This window comes from Erpetoichthys calabaricus, chromosome 10 (assembly GCF_900747795.2).
Source record: "Erpetoichthys calabaricus chromosome 10, fErpCal1.3, whole genome shotgun sequence".
Taxonomy (NCBI): domain Eukaryota; kingdom Metazoa; phylum Chordata; class Cladistia; order Polypteriformes; family Polypteridae; genus Erpetoichthys; species Erpetoichthys calabaricus.
In genome coordinates, this window is record NC_041403.2 from 85,042,333 (window position 1) to 85,055,004 (window position 12,672).

The following is a 12,672-nucleotide window of genomic DNA, read 5'->3' on the forward strand; positions in this document are numbered from 1 at the left end:
ACCCACCTTCAACACACACACACACACAAATACAATCACGTTAGAAGATATTTAGAGTCACTTGCTGAACAGACAGCATGTCAATGGAGTTCAGGGGGAAACAAACATGGTAATGGAGAAAATAACCAAATCATACAGACAAAGCCTGGTATTCAAGAACAAAAATAGGGCCTGATCAGGCCTCTTTCACTCCGTCTTATTTAAATGGTACAAAGAGGCACTTCAGGAATCTGAATGGAGACTTTTCTAATCCAATTTGTTGATGTGGAAAACCATAAGTTACTACTGAGGGAGTAAAAATATGCAACTGTGTGAAAGGAATGCCAGAAATGAAGACTCAAGTTTAATTCAGCAATAATGGGCCACTGAATTCTAAAGCATTATTTATTGGATCAGCAATTTAGTGTCAATACCAAACATTTTATGCTGAAGTGAATGCCTCTCAAATAAGAGACAGATGCATTAGTAACTGATTTTTTTTTCCTTTCCCATACCAAAATCGTATTGCTTTCAAACTGTGTGTCCTGCAATGGCCTGTGATAGTCCGGGGTCCTCTCCAGGGTTAGTTTCTGTGTAATATCCAGTGCTGCTGGAGCAGGCTCTCGCTGCTTATGACCCTTAACTGGATTAAGTGGTTGGGAAATCTTATGTTATGTTGTGTTACCAAAAATGAATTTCAAGAGGGCATAAATAAAAAAATGTACAAATTGTTAATTGGTAAGAATCTTAAAGGGCTGTTGGGAATAATGGAGTAAATGTGCAAGAGGACATAAAGAAGTAGGCAAAGAATGCATGTGAACTGCTAAACAAGCTATAATGTGAACCTCAGCGTTTATTGATTACAAACTGAACAGTAAAAAAAAATGGACTTATCTGTACTATTCGGTGCTTTGAAAAAGTATTCAGTCCCCAAAAAAATTATCTTATTGTCAGATTTTAAACTTCAATATATTAAATAAGAATTTTTCAGCTGATCTACAAAACAGTGCACCTCATGCCAAATCAAAAGCAACAAATTAAAAACCTTTCAGCAATGTGCTAAAATAGAAAAAATCAAATTGTCAGACTTAAACATTTTTCATACCCTTTGTAAATATAAGACTAACATTCCCCAAGTGCAGTGCATTACCTTATTAACTCAGCTAATTTGCTGGCTATCTCCACCTAGGTAGGAAATGGGTGGATCAACTATTCTCAGTTAATTTATGAGAATAAATACCTGCCTGTTGCTTGGATCCAACAGTATGGTAGAGATTTTACACAAAGAAAATCAAAATGAAGACAAATGGATGTTCATAATAAGTGAAAGATACAATTATAGTGAAGCACAGATCTGGGAAAAAGAGTACAAGATCATTGCAAAGGCAGTGAACATACCGTGGAGCTCACTGAGTCCATCTTATGATAGTTGAAAAAGTATAAATCTATAGCCACACTGCCTAAGTCAGGCCATCTCTCTAATCTGAACAACAATGGCACTTGTCAGAGAGACTACTGTGACAACAACTGTCATTGTGACTGAGTAGCAGAAAACAGTGGCTGCAACTGGAGAAGATGTTCATGGCTCAACAATTTCCAAAGTATTACATAAGAAAGATCTTTATCAAAGAGTGGCAAAGAAGAAGACCTAGCTGAAAAAAATATGCCCATAAAGAATTTGCTACATGTCTCTTGGAAGATATGCCCAAGATGGAACAGAAGGTCTTGTGGTCTGATGAGACTGCAGTAGAGCTTTTTGTCTTGAATACTGAGCAGTATTTTTGGCATAAATCCAACACCGCATATCAGCCATGGAATACCATCCTCGCTGTAAAATGTGATGATGGCAGCATCCTGTTGTAGGGATGCATTTTAGCAGCTGTGACTGGCATTCTGGTCACAATTGATGTGAACATGAATGCATTATAATACAGACAGATCTTGGTATTACTGCCACTGAAAGAAGATATCATTAGGTAGACTGTTGTTGTTTTAAGGGGGGACTAAAAATCTTGACTAACTGCCACTTGCTAACACATTTTAGCAGCCAGAGCTCTGAAAATCTGGAACTAGTTTAAGAGGACTTGTCCTTTTTAAAAATGATTTGAGCATGCAGTTAAGGGGGAGTACCAAAAATTTAAGAAAACAACAACAGGCCAAAGGTAGCTAATTTGGTGCAAATTGTGGCCAGGGCACCTATAAAAGTCATTCTAGTCAGGGCCTGGTGAATATTTAAGAAATTAGACATGGATAAATTGATATGGAAGCAGCCAGTTGGGTTTAGCAGATCTAAGCAGCTGATCCCTATTACCACTGATCATGTCAATATTACAGGCATTTACTCTCAGCAGTAGAACTTAAAATGTAATGGTATTATTCTTATCATTTTAAAAGGAATATGAAAGTAAGCGGCTGAAAACCTCACACCTTGCCTAATTAAAAGCATTTTGTTTTTTTCTGATTTTTACTTGTTAAACTTATGTACTCACCAACATTGCCATGTATCCAGGTGTCACGATGACTGTCTACAAGACTGAATTTCATGGAGCTATATTCTCCACCTCCATCAAGTTTAGGAAGAGCTACCTAGTGTTAACAGTAAAGTATAGTAATTAAATCTCCAATTAGCTTTTGTGGGTTATGTTGTACAAAATTATATTTGTTTAAACTTGCATGACCTGGTTGCCCCCAAACAGCTTTTTATTAATAACATGAAAAGGTGGGAGGCTCGTTTATTAAAAAATGATGTTTAACACATATCTAGTCTTATTATCCAACAACTCTCTAGTGTATCCATTACAATGTCACTGGGAGGAAATAAGTCAGACCTGTGTGCGTGCCTAGTCTATTCAAAACGCTTTGGAAATTTAGAATCAATAATTTACACAGTAGAGTGTAGCCAAATTTCAAGATAAAAAAACAATATAGACAAAATGAAAATGACAAACCAAAACTGTGCCCTAGCAAGGAATCAAATTGGGGTCCATGTGTGGTGAAGTACTCACACTACTGGTACCAAAGTCCTGTCTTGTAATATGAGGTTTCAAATTCCTAGTGTGTCTTGTTTAAATTTTAATATATTTAGGCAAAATAACTTCCCTGTGGAATGCTAATGTAAACCTTAACTAACAATGGATGAAACATGCAATTACAATATTTTATTAATTTCTTTTTATTAATATTGTAGTTGAAGTCAGTCAGTCAGTCATTGTCCAACCCGCTATATCCTAACACAGGGTCATGGGGGTCTGCTGGAGCAAATCCCAACCAGCGCGGGGCACAAGGCAGGAACAAATCCCTGGGCAGGACGCCAGCCCACTGCAGGACTTGTAGTTGAAGTCCTTTTCAAAGTCATTTTTTCTTTTAGCTACTTAAATAGTGCATATATAAACTTTAGCACTTGTGTCTTTTTTTAAAGTGAAACTTTACTTCTTCACAATCTCTTTACTACAGAGTACTGACAATGTATTTACAAAAAATTAGAACTGTAAATTAAATAAACTTCATATTCTTAAAAAATGTCTTTTCAATTACAACACACAAAACAAATTTGTACATTTTCGTTTTGTTTTTTGCAGTACATTAATTTATTCTTTTATTCATTTTTCAAACCTGTTTATTACAATTCATGATCTTTGGCACCCTGAGTGAACACCAGCATCGCTGGTACAATGCTGGAACCAGTCATGGGCTCAACATTTGCTCCGAACAAGGCACACTTATTTTGACACCGCCAAATCAGAGTCAATCTATGGCACTTAATTTTCATTTTGTATTACTAATTACAAAACTGTTTTTTTACTAGACAAATGTATAAACTCATTACCTTAATTAAAGGTTTCCATGTCAGATCAAGGTGTTTAAAAGTATCTGGAATTTCATGAAGAATGTCAAGACGCTTTTCTTCAGCCTTTTTTCTGTCTGTCATTTGGGATAACGGGGCCTTTGGTGCTCGAACATCCCATATAAAGACAGTACTACAAAAAAAAACCAGACTAAATAATATAACTAGTATACTTGGAACAATTTTCCTTATTATACTGAACAATATTAATTGCATACAACTCACAACTTAACCTCTATTATTTTAATTAGTAAAAATGCTTACTTTAATCAAATAAAAAATGCATATCAACCCTTTTAGTACTATGACTATAAGTAGGTGTATTGCATTGAATTGCCCATGGAGCCTTTGACCAAAGTTTTCTAGAGTTTTGTGCTTGTGGTAGAGCTACCTCTGGGAAACTGGTCTAATGGGATGAGCATTTCAAAGTATGTGTTATCAAACTGAAATCAATTTTGGCTTGATTATCCATGTACCACACGAGACTTTCTTGGTTTTAAGCAAACACGCTCATGGAGAGTGGCATTCTTATGCTTTGCTGACTCAGTCTTAAGAAGCTACATGAAACACTGTATAAGCTTACCACCCACAAGATATAGAGTGGGAGTCTGATACAGTGTCCTTCAGATGATGGGCATGTGGAGGACATATCCATACAGATTGGATGGTGGCAAAGTAAATTGAATCTTGGGATGTTGAATGTTATTTCACTTATAGTAATAAAGCAAAGACTTTTTCAGACATTTGAAAGCTGCTGATAGATATTATCAGACTCACTTCTCATACTCTGTAATTGCCTGATAAGTGAGGCTCTGTGCAAGCATAAGGGGACTCGCAAGACCCTAAGCTGAGAGTTGACCATTTAGAAATTTAACAAATGAATGACAGGGAGTCCTTATTGGTATTCTGAGTTAGAAAGAGGAAAGCTTTGACTGTTGTTTGTATGCTTCTAACAAACTGTTTAGAGTAGTTAGATGTGGTGGAAGTTGTTTGGAGTAGTTAGAGGTGGCAGATGCAGTATTTCAAAAGTAACCTGGAGTGTTCAGTGTTACCACTGGGGAAATACAGACACCAGAAAGGGTATTAATGGAAGGAAGTGTTGTAATTCTTATTTTTTTGCTTTAAGGAAGAGTATTGTTTATAGTCTTTTGGGTGATATCATTACAGTGCCATTTGTGTTCACTCTGTGTGCTATATTGTTAACAATTAGTACACTCTTGGTCATTTCATTGATGATGCTGTTGTGTGGGATGTTGAAATCATGGAAATTATTTAAGAAGGTGGCATGGATTGTTTGGTGACCAAGTTTTTGGATAAAAAAACCTCTTGTGAATGACTGATTGATTTAGAGAAAGAAATGTAGGTGAAATTCTCACTAGCTAAAGTTTTGAGGTTTTAGTTAACATTTTGGTGATCATTAGTTTGACTTCTTAATACTGATCCTCTGCCTGCTTTTCTGATTATTTTTTGGCTTGCCCTGGTAGATACTTTCATTTCTTGGTCTGCATATCATTTTACAAGTCCATTTTGCACAAGCTTTTCGTCAGCTCAAGACAGAAACAGTCTACCTAATCTGAGTTTACACTTTTCACAGATTCTTCATAATTAATACCATGGCCATGCACAAAGTACCTGATAAACATGCATTTCACAATGGTACCCTTAGGTCCTAAGTCATTGACTGAATTTATAGTTGTTACCTAAACTTTGGGCCATGTGCTCTAAATTCTAAAGTTGAAAAAAAAAACAAAAAAAACAAGGAGCTTATTACCACTTTGAAGTGAGCTGACTCAAGCTAGCCAGGGCAACACTAGACAGGTAGCAATGATGCCCTGGAAATATAAAGTATAGTCAGATCCTCTGCTCAAAACAACTTACGCTTCTACCTCCTGATTGACTGTTTTGGCACCTGAACAAATTACAAACATGGTGTCTAAATAGGCACTATTGAAAACATTGATATTATGTCTGCAAAAAACTGAACCAAATGGCTTGAGAAATAATAGGTGGGACATCATCTAGACACAAACTGCAGTTGAGAACCCAAAATAATTACATTTGGAGACCTGAAGGTTATGACTCTGCATTTTCTAAATAATACTGTAGCCTCATTTGACAGTACTCGGAAGTGAGCTGGTATTACACGTTCAGAATTGGAATTACCTCCAGGTGTTGTTTACAAGTGCTATAAGTATTATACAAGATGCTGGTGGTAATTCACAAGTTACGTCTGGTTAATCTACATCGTTGTCTTCACTTAAGATCATAAAGAAAATAATGTAGGCATAAGTAGATGAACTAAGTTTCCTCAGTAGGGATGTGGAGTTCACATGCCATGATATGCTGAGAAGCGTGATTACGGTGAGGACCTTAAAGTAAAGCGTATGCTCTTTGAGTCTGAGAGAAGCTAGATGAGATGGCGTGGATTCCTAGCAACTACACTCCTGGGACTGCCCAATAGCAATTTCATGTGTCATTTATTGAAGTTATTATATAGCATTTTGTTAATCACATATTAAAAAAATTTGTTAAAAATGTAAAATAAAATGAATAATAATGTCAGCATACTCTTTTTATTATTGTATAAAATTACAGAAAGTTAATTTGAGATATCTTGTAATGATTTAAACATATGTAGAGAATACTTTAAGATATCTTTTAAGTTAACTAAAGTTATGTATGCACCAATCAGCCACAACATTAAAACCAGTGACAAGTGAGATTAACAACATTTATTATCTCATTACAATGGCATTTGTCAAGTGGTAGGATATATTAGCCAGCAAGTGAACAGTCAGTTCTTGAAGGTGATTAGTTAGAAGCAGTAAAAATGGGCAAGCGTAATGATCTGAATGATCTGAAAAGGGCCAAATTGTGATGGCTATATAACTGGGTTAGAGCATCTCCAATACAGCAGATCTTGTGGGGTGGTCCCAGTATGCAGTGGCTAGTACCAATCAAAAGTGGTCCCAGGAAGGATAACCTGTGAACAGGCAACAAGGAGATAGGTGCCCAAGGCTCACTGATACTTATCGAGAGCAAAGGTTAGTCCGCCTGGTCCAATCACACAGAAGAGCTACTGTAGCACAAATTGCTGAGAAAATAATGCTGGCCAAGACAGAAAGGTGTCAGAACACACAGTGTATCTCAGCTTACTGTGTATGGGGCTGCATAGCTGCAGACCAGTTACAGTGCCCATGTTGACCCCTGCCTACTGCCAAAATCGTCTACAATAGGCACATGAACATCAGAACTGAACTATGGAGCAATGGAAGAAGGTGACCTGGTCTGATAACTGAGGTTTTTTTTTAGATCATATGGATGGATGGATGGTGTGTGTGTGGTTTACCTGGGGAAGAGATGGAAGCAGGATGCACTATAGTAAGTTGGCAAGCTGGCAAAGGCAGTATAATGCTCTGGTCAAGTTCTGGTGGTATGTGCTGGAAAAAATAAGTCTGAGCAATGGAGGCCTCACCTCAAAACTTACAGGACATGAAGGACCTGCTGCTAACTGCTAATGTCTTGGTGCCAGGTACCACAGGAGACCTTCAGAGGTCTTGTGGAGTCCATGCTTTGACGTGTCAGAGCAATTTTGGAGGCAATATTAGGCAAATGGTTTTAATTTTGTGGGTGATTGGTATAACATGATATGTATAAAACTCAGTGTAATCACAATTTATTCAAATACATTTATACAGTAAGAAAGCTCACCAGTCGGGGGAACATGTCATAATCTGTAAGCACATTCCACTACTGTTTTCTACAGGGGTTCCCAATCTTGAAACCTACAAAGATATTTGTACTGTAAAAAGAATTCAACCATTTTCTATTATTACCACTATAAATAGCTGAACAGTGTATTACTACTTACACAACACTGCATCATGCAAAAGCTACTACATCATCTTTGGATAAGAAGCTTGTTGTTCTGGGGCACCTTCAATTACTTACTCACTACTGTACTCTCTTTAGGTCAATATGCTGGTGTCACAGAAAAGTTATAAAGGAGTGCAGAATTTAAGGGTGACCTTATGGCTCAGTGTATCGCCATGATGTACATTCTGATGTACAACTGATGTACATTCATTGCAAATGTGTCACAATATAATAATAATAATAATAATAATAATAATAATAAATTTAAGACTTCACTGAATTATACAGTGTAATACTAAATAAATAGTGGAATGAAAATATTTGGATAATTTAAATGGAATGTCTTAATGATTTACAAGAGAAACATTAAAATGTCAGTATCACATCTGCTGTTAAATTCAACTAAGTAGGTGATCATTTAATGTAAAACATGCTGCATAAAATAAACATTTTTAAGAAATGACACTGAGATACCAATTTTAAACAAATTTAATAAAGATAACATCTTGTCATAAAAGTGAAATGACAACTAAAGCACTTTTATTGATTATTCCAATTTTGCTATATAATTTGTAAGAATATTCATCCACTGATTTTCTAATTTGCTAATTCGGATAATGGGAATGAGAAGCCAGTGCCTATCACAGTAGCATTGGGGACAAATGAAGACACATCCCTAGTTTGAATGCCAGTAATTGTCAAATATATGATGGATAAAACAACACTAAGGCACTGACCACAATACCAAAAAAAGAATTTCCCTAAACCTTTTTCACAATTGAAGAAAACTAAAATAATGTAATGATAGAGTGACAGGGATTGAAATGTATTTCAGAAGTTGAAAATTGCTTTTCACTAATAGCTACTATGCAACTTAAGAATACTTGAGCAATTCTGCAAAGAAAATCGGTCAACCATTAGAATGACTAGGTATGTAATGCTTGAAGAGGCTGGAATTTGCTTTAATTTTTGCCAAAAACAGTGTCTATGGAACAATGACTACTTAAGGACTTGGTTATTCCCCTTTCTTACATATAATTAATTTAGCAGAAACTGTGCAGTTTTGTTTTCACTTCAAGATTAGGTGTATTTATTCTGGATAAACACTGAAGAAAAAAAAAATCCCAGGTAAACACATTAAGATTGAATAATGCAACATTAAAAAAAAATTGCACATTATGAGGACAAACAAATCATACTTTAGATTGCTCATTTGTATACAAGAGTTAGGAATACTTATAAAAATAATCATTAAATAATACGTTAAATGCTTCAAATATAAAGTACTTTACATATATTAAAACAGCTTCAACCAAAGTTGTTTTCAAAAGTCTGTAATTTCTGTTTAACAATTGTTTAGCTACACCTAGTGGCCAGAGTGAAATATTACTTTTACTTTCTGTTTCATTTGGTTAGACTGGGCTTTAACAAATTCAAAGTAGACTGAATATTAAACTAGGAATCAAAACTGATACTTTCTGAAACATACATATGTACAAGCAGTATAGAAGACTTTTAACTTCATTAAAAAACAAATCTTTAATGCACGTATATATTTACTGTTTATATAGTTTTTATTGTTTTACAGCTATACTGTATTTTTTGTGGAAAAAGTGACAAAAACAGAAATTTAGTGTTGTGGATAGTAAGATTTTGGAGACCTTTAAAACTTGATTTAATGTCATATTGGAGAAATTAGCATTGTTGGAATGAATGGGCTGTGTTCGCTTCAGAATTGTTCTAATGTTGAAATGTTGGTCATATATAAATTGTTACTCTACATTTTTATTTTAAAATGTATTTTTTGCATTCTCTTTAAATATTTGAATAATTGTTAAACATTGACAGCATATAATGTATGTCACCACAGTACGTATAGAAAGAGAGAAATATATAGAATACTAATGACATACTTATGAAATGTAGTGATTGTTTCAAGCTCCCAGCTAATATGTCTGTCCTAAGATGTATTTTATATAGATAATCTGATATTTTGTTGGGTTTAACTTGCAGTGGTAATGGCAAATGTGTTCTGAGATTTTTCTGGTAGGAAGGCAAAAATTTCAAGATGAGGTTGTTACTGTATACTCGTTAATCACAGCACCAGGGAGGGGTGACATGTTGTATGTTGATTAGCATATGTAAGTAAAAATTTCATTGTACTTTGTACACGTGACAATAACAATGCTATAGACCTCTAAATAATGACGCTATTAATAATTTAAAATTCCTCTTCACATTCAATGATTAGGATACTGTTTTGTTGTTGTCTATGATTGATACCAGATCTCTTTTGCCATGGTCAGAGAAAAGATAAAACAACAGGAAATATGTGTATGTCCTTACCTCATAATAATCTGGCAGCCATTGAACATCTGTGACAGGTGCTTTATGACCGCTTTCAATAGATGACACAGCACAGTAACGCATGACTGGAGTGTCATTGGCATGTGGATCTTCAAACCCAGGCTGGTGAATTAAAACAGAAAAATGCAATTCATAAAATTCCATAATGCATTTCGCAAATAAGTGCTCCTTTAAATTTTGTTTAATATTTAAATTAGTAATTCTGAAATAAGGGAGGGGTGTTTAGCATTGGTTTGTCAGTTATACATTTTCTTTTTCTACCTTAATATGGAAGAGCAGGAACTGAAAGATAAATCTCGACTCAATCTCTAATCTCACCTCCTCTGGCACTTCACCATAAAAAAAGCCCAAACCAGCACAACAATATCATCCCTGTTGACCAGACAGCATAAAAGGCAGAACAGAGCCCAGAACTGTCTTCTTTGCTGTTTTTATAAACAGCATATTTTTCAACTCAGCCTGCAGGCTATTAAAGGAGGTTACCCCTGCTATTCAAAAGCTTTAGCTTGTCATCTTGTCTTAACTGCCTTACAGTTTTACATGGACCTGAATTTAATTTAAAATAATGTATAATAATTAACCAGCACTTTCTAACTGATATTATAATTGTGGATAAGCTAATCATCTGATATGTAACACATGATCACAAGTGCTACTTGACATCTGTGGAAACACCAGAACATACAGTACAATCCTATCAAACTACCAAAAAGAGATTGGCACTAGGTGGAAAAAAATTAAGGCGGGCGGAAACAAGCAAAAGGTGCAAGTCAGTGTTGTTCAAGCCTTTTCCTGGAAAGACAACTTTATTCATCTTAATATATACATTATCTTGTTATTGTGAGTTGTACTCCTAATTACTTTGTGAAGGTGTACTCTGTGAAACATACAACCTGTAGATATTACATGAGATACTGATTAAATAACTGAACAATGTTTAGAAAATGAAAACAATATATAATTTGCTATGTTGAAGTGTGTTTGCATTAGTATTCAGTTATCATAATTGGTTTATGTTGTAAGTAACATTTACTATTTTAAATCAGTCTAATATCAACCGATGAAGCATCAAGCTCTCAATTTAAAGTTAAAACCAGAATTTTCTAAACTAGTAGAACTTAACAACATGCAGCATTCCAGTGATCTAAGAGTCCAAAATGGCAACACGAAGGATGGAGTGGGTGGCTTAGGGTTTGAGTGTAGGGTGGGGAGGCTCAAAACGCAAAAGAACTACAAAAAAAAAGTCACAAAAAAATGAATGATATAAATAAAACTGAGCTATATTTGCACAATTCAGACAACTATGAGTTTGATGGTTTTCTTTGTGGAATTTAAATATTCTTCCAATGTTTGTGGCTGGGGGCAGCACCGTGGCGCAGTGGTAGCGCTGTAGCCTCGCAGTTAGGAGACCTGGGTTCGCTTCCCGGGTCCTCCCTGCGTGGAGTTTGCATGTTCTCCCCGTGTCTGCGTGGGTTTCCTCCGGGTGCTCCGGTTTCCTCCCACAGTCCAAAGACATGCAGGTTAGGTGGATTGGCGATTCTAAATTGGCCCTAGTGTGTGCTTGGTGTGTGGATGTGTTTGTGTGTGTCCTGCGGTGGGTTGGCACCCTGCCCGGGATTGGTTCCTGCCTTGTGCCCTGTGTTGACTGAGATTGGCTCCAGCAGACCCCCGTGACCCTGTGTTCGGATTCAGCGGGTTGGAAAATGGATGGATGGATGTTTGTGGCTGTTAACCTTAGGGCTCTGGACATGTTCTTGTAGAAATGGCTGATGTGTAAGTGTTGTTAAGGGGGTAAATGGCAGATTATTCAGAGCTGGTCCTTACTTTGTGTCTATTGCTGCTATATACTGGTAAGAGAAGATTCAAGAAATTGATGGAGGATGGAGAAATGTACAAGCAAATTTGGTGGTGTAGGCTTGTTTGATAATGCAAACATTAAATGAAGATGGATGTTCTTCTTGTAAAAGTATGAGTTGCTGTTCTTTGTGTTTATTGCCTTGTAATTCATCCCATGTGTAAGATTTGCTGTCTCATAACCCCTTAACCCTGGGTTCAATTTCTGCTTAAGGTACAGATTTATTTTAGCATTCTGATTTTCTTGAGCTTCATAAAGACTAGCAGATATGGTTGATTGTTGACTCTTGTGACTGAATGATGCCTTGTGAAATGTTAGTTCAAAATGATGGAATGCTTCAAGCAAGATGTTTATAGATGATAATCTCATCATCTCACATTACTTATTTTTACAACATGAATTCTTCCAGCTAAACTTCTAAGCATCTTTAATCAAAATATCTCTATTTATATCAATGTATCCATTGTACAAAAAGTTGGACAAAATTGTAATTTTGAATATTTGGAACACAATGCTACATATTGAAAAGAAGACCTTCCCAAGATCTAAGACAGACAGTTCCATGGCAATACAAAATTTCCAGTTTGTGCAATGTATACAGAATACACTCAGAGTCTTTTGAAAAAAGTAGGAGGCAACAAAACTGCACCTGCTTTGTCATGGAGAGGTAATCTTGTCCAAACTCTTCTCTGTATGGTTTGCTCTGTGCCTCAGTCATTGTTAACTATCAACAATTCACTACTACTACTCA

The 12,672-nt window shown here is 35.8% G+C and overlaps 1 protein-coding gene across 1 annotated transcript in view; it reads right to left on the reverse strand.

Moving 5' to 3' along the window:
• The window catches only part of dnai3 (dynein axonemal intermediate chain 3), a 45,870-nt gene that overhangs the window by 12,308 nt on the left and 20,890 nt on the right, over positions 1-12,672 (reverse strand). The window contains exons 13-16 of the mRNA XM_028811527.2: positions 10,046-10,168; positions 7,535-7,608; positions 3,806-3,956; positions 2,469-2,565 (exon numbers count right to left, since the gene is read on the reverse strand). Of these exons, the coding sequence (XP_028667360.1) occupies positions 2,469-2,565; positions 3,806-3,956; positions 7,535-7,608; positions 10,046-10,168 (445 nt within the window). The remainder of the gene's footprint in view (positions 1-2,468; positions 2,566-3,805; positions 3,957-7,534; positions 7,609-10,045; positions 10,169-12,672) is intronic.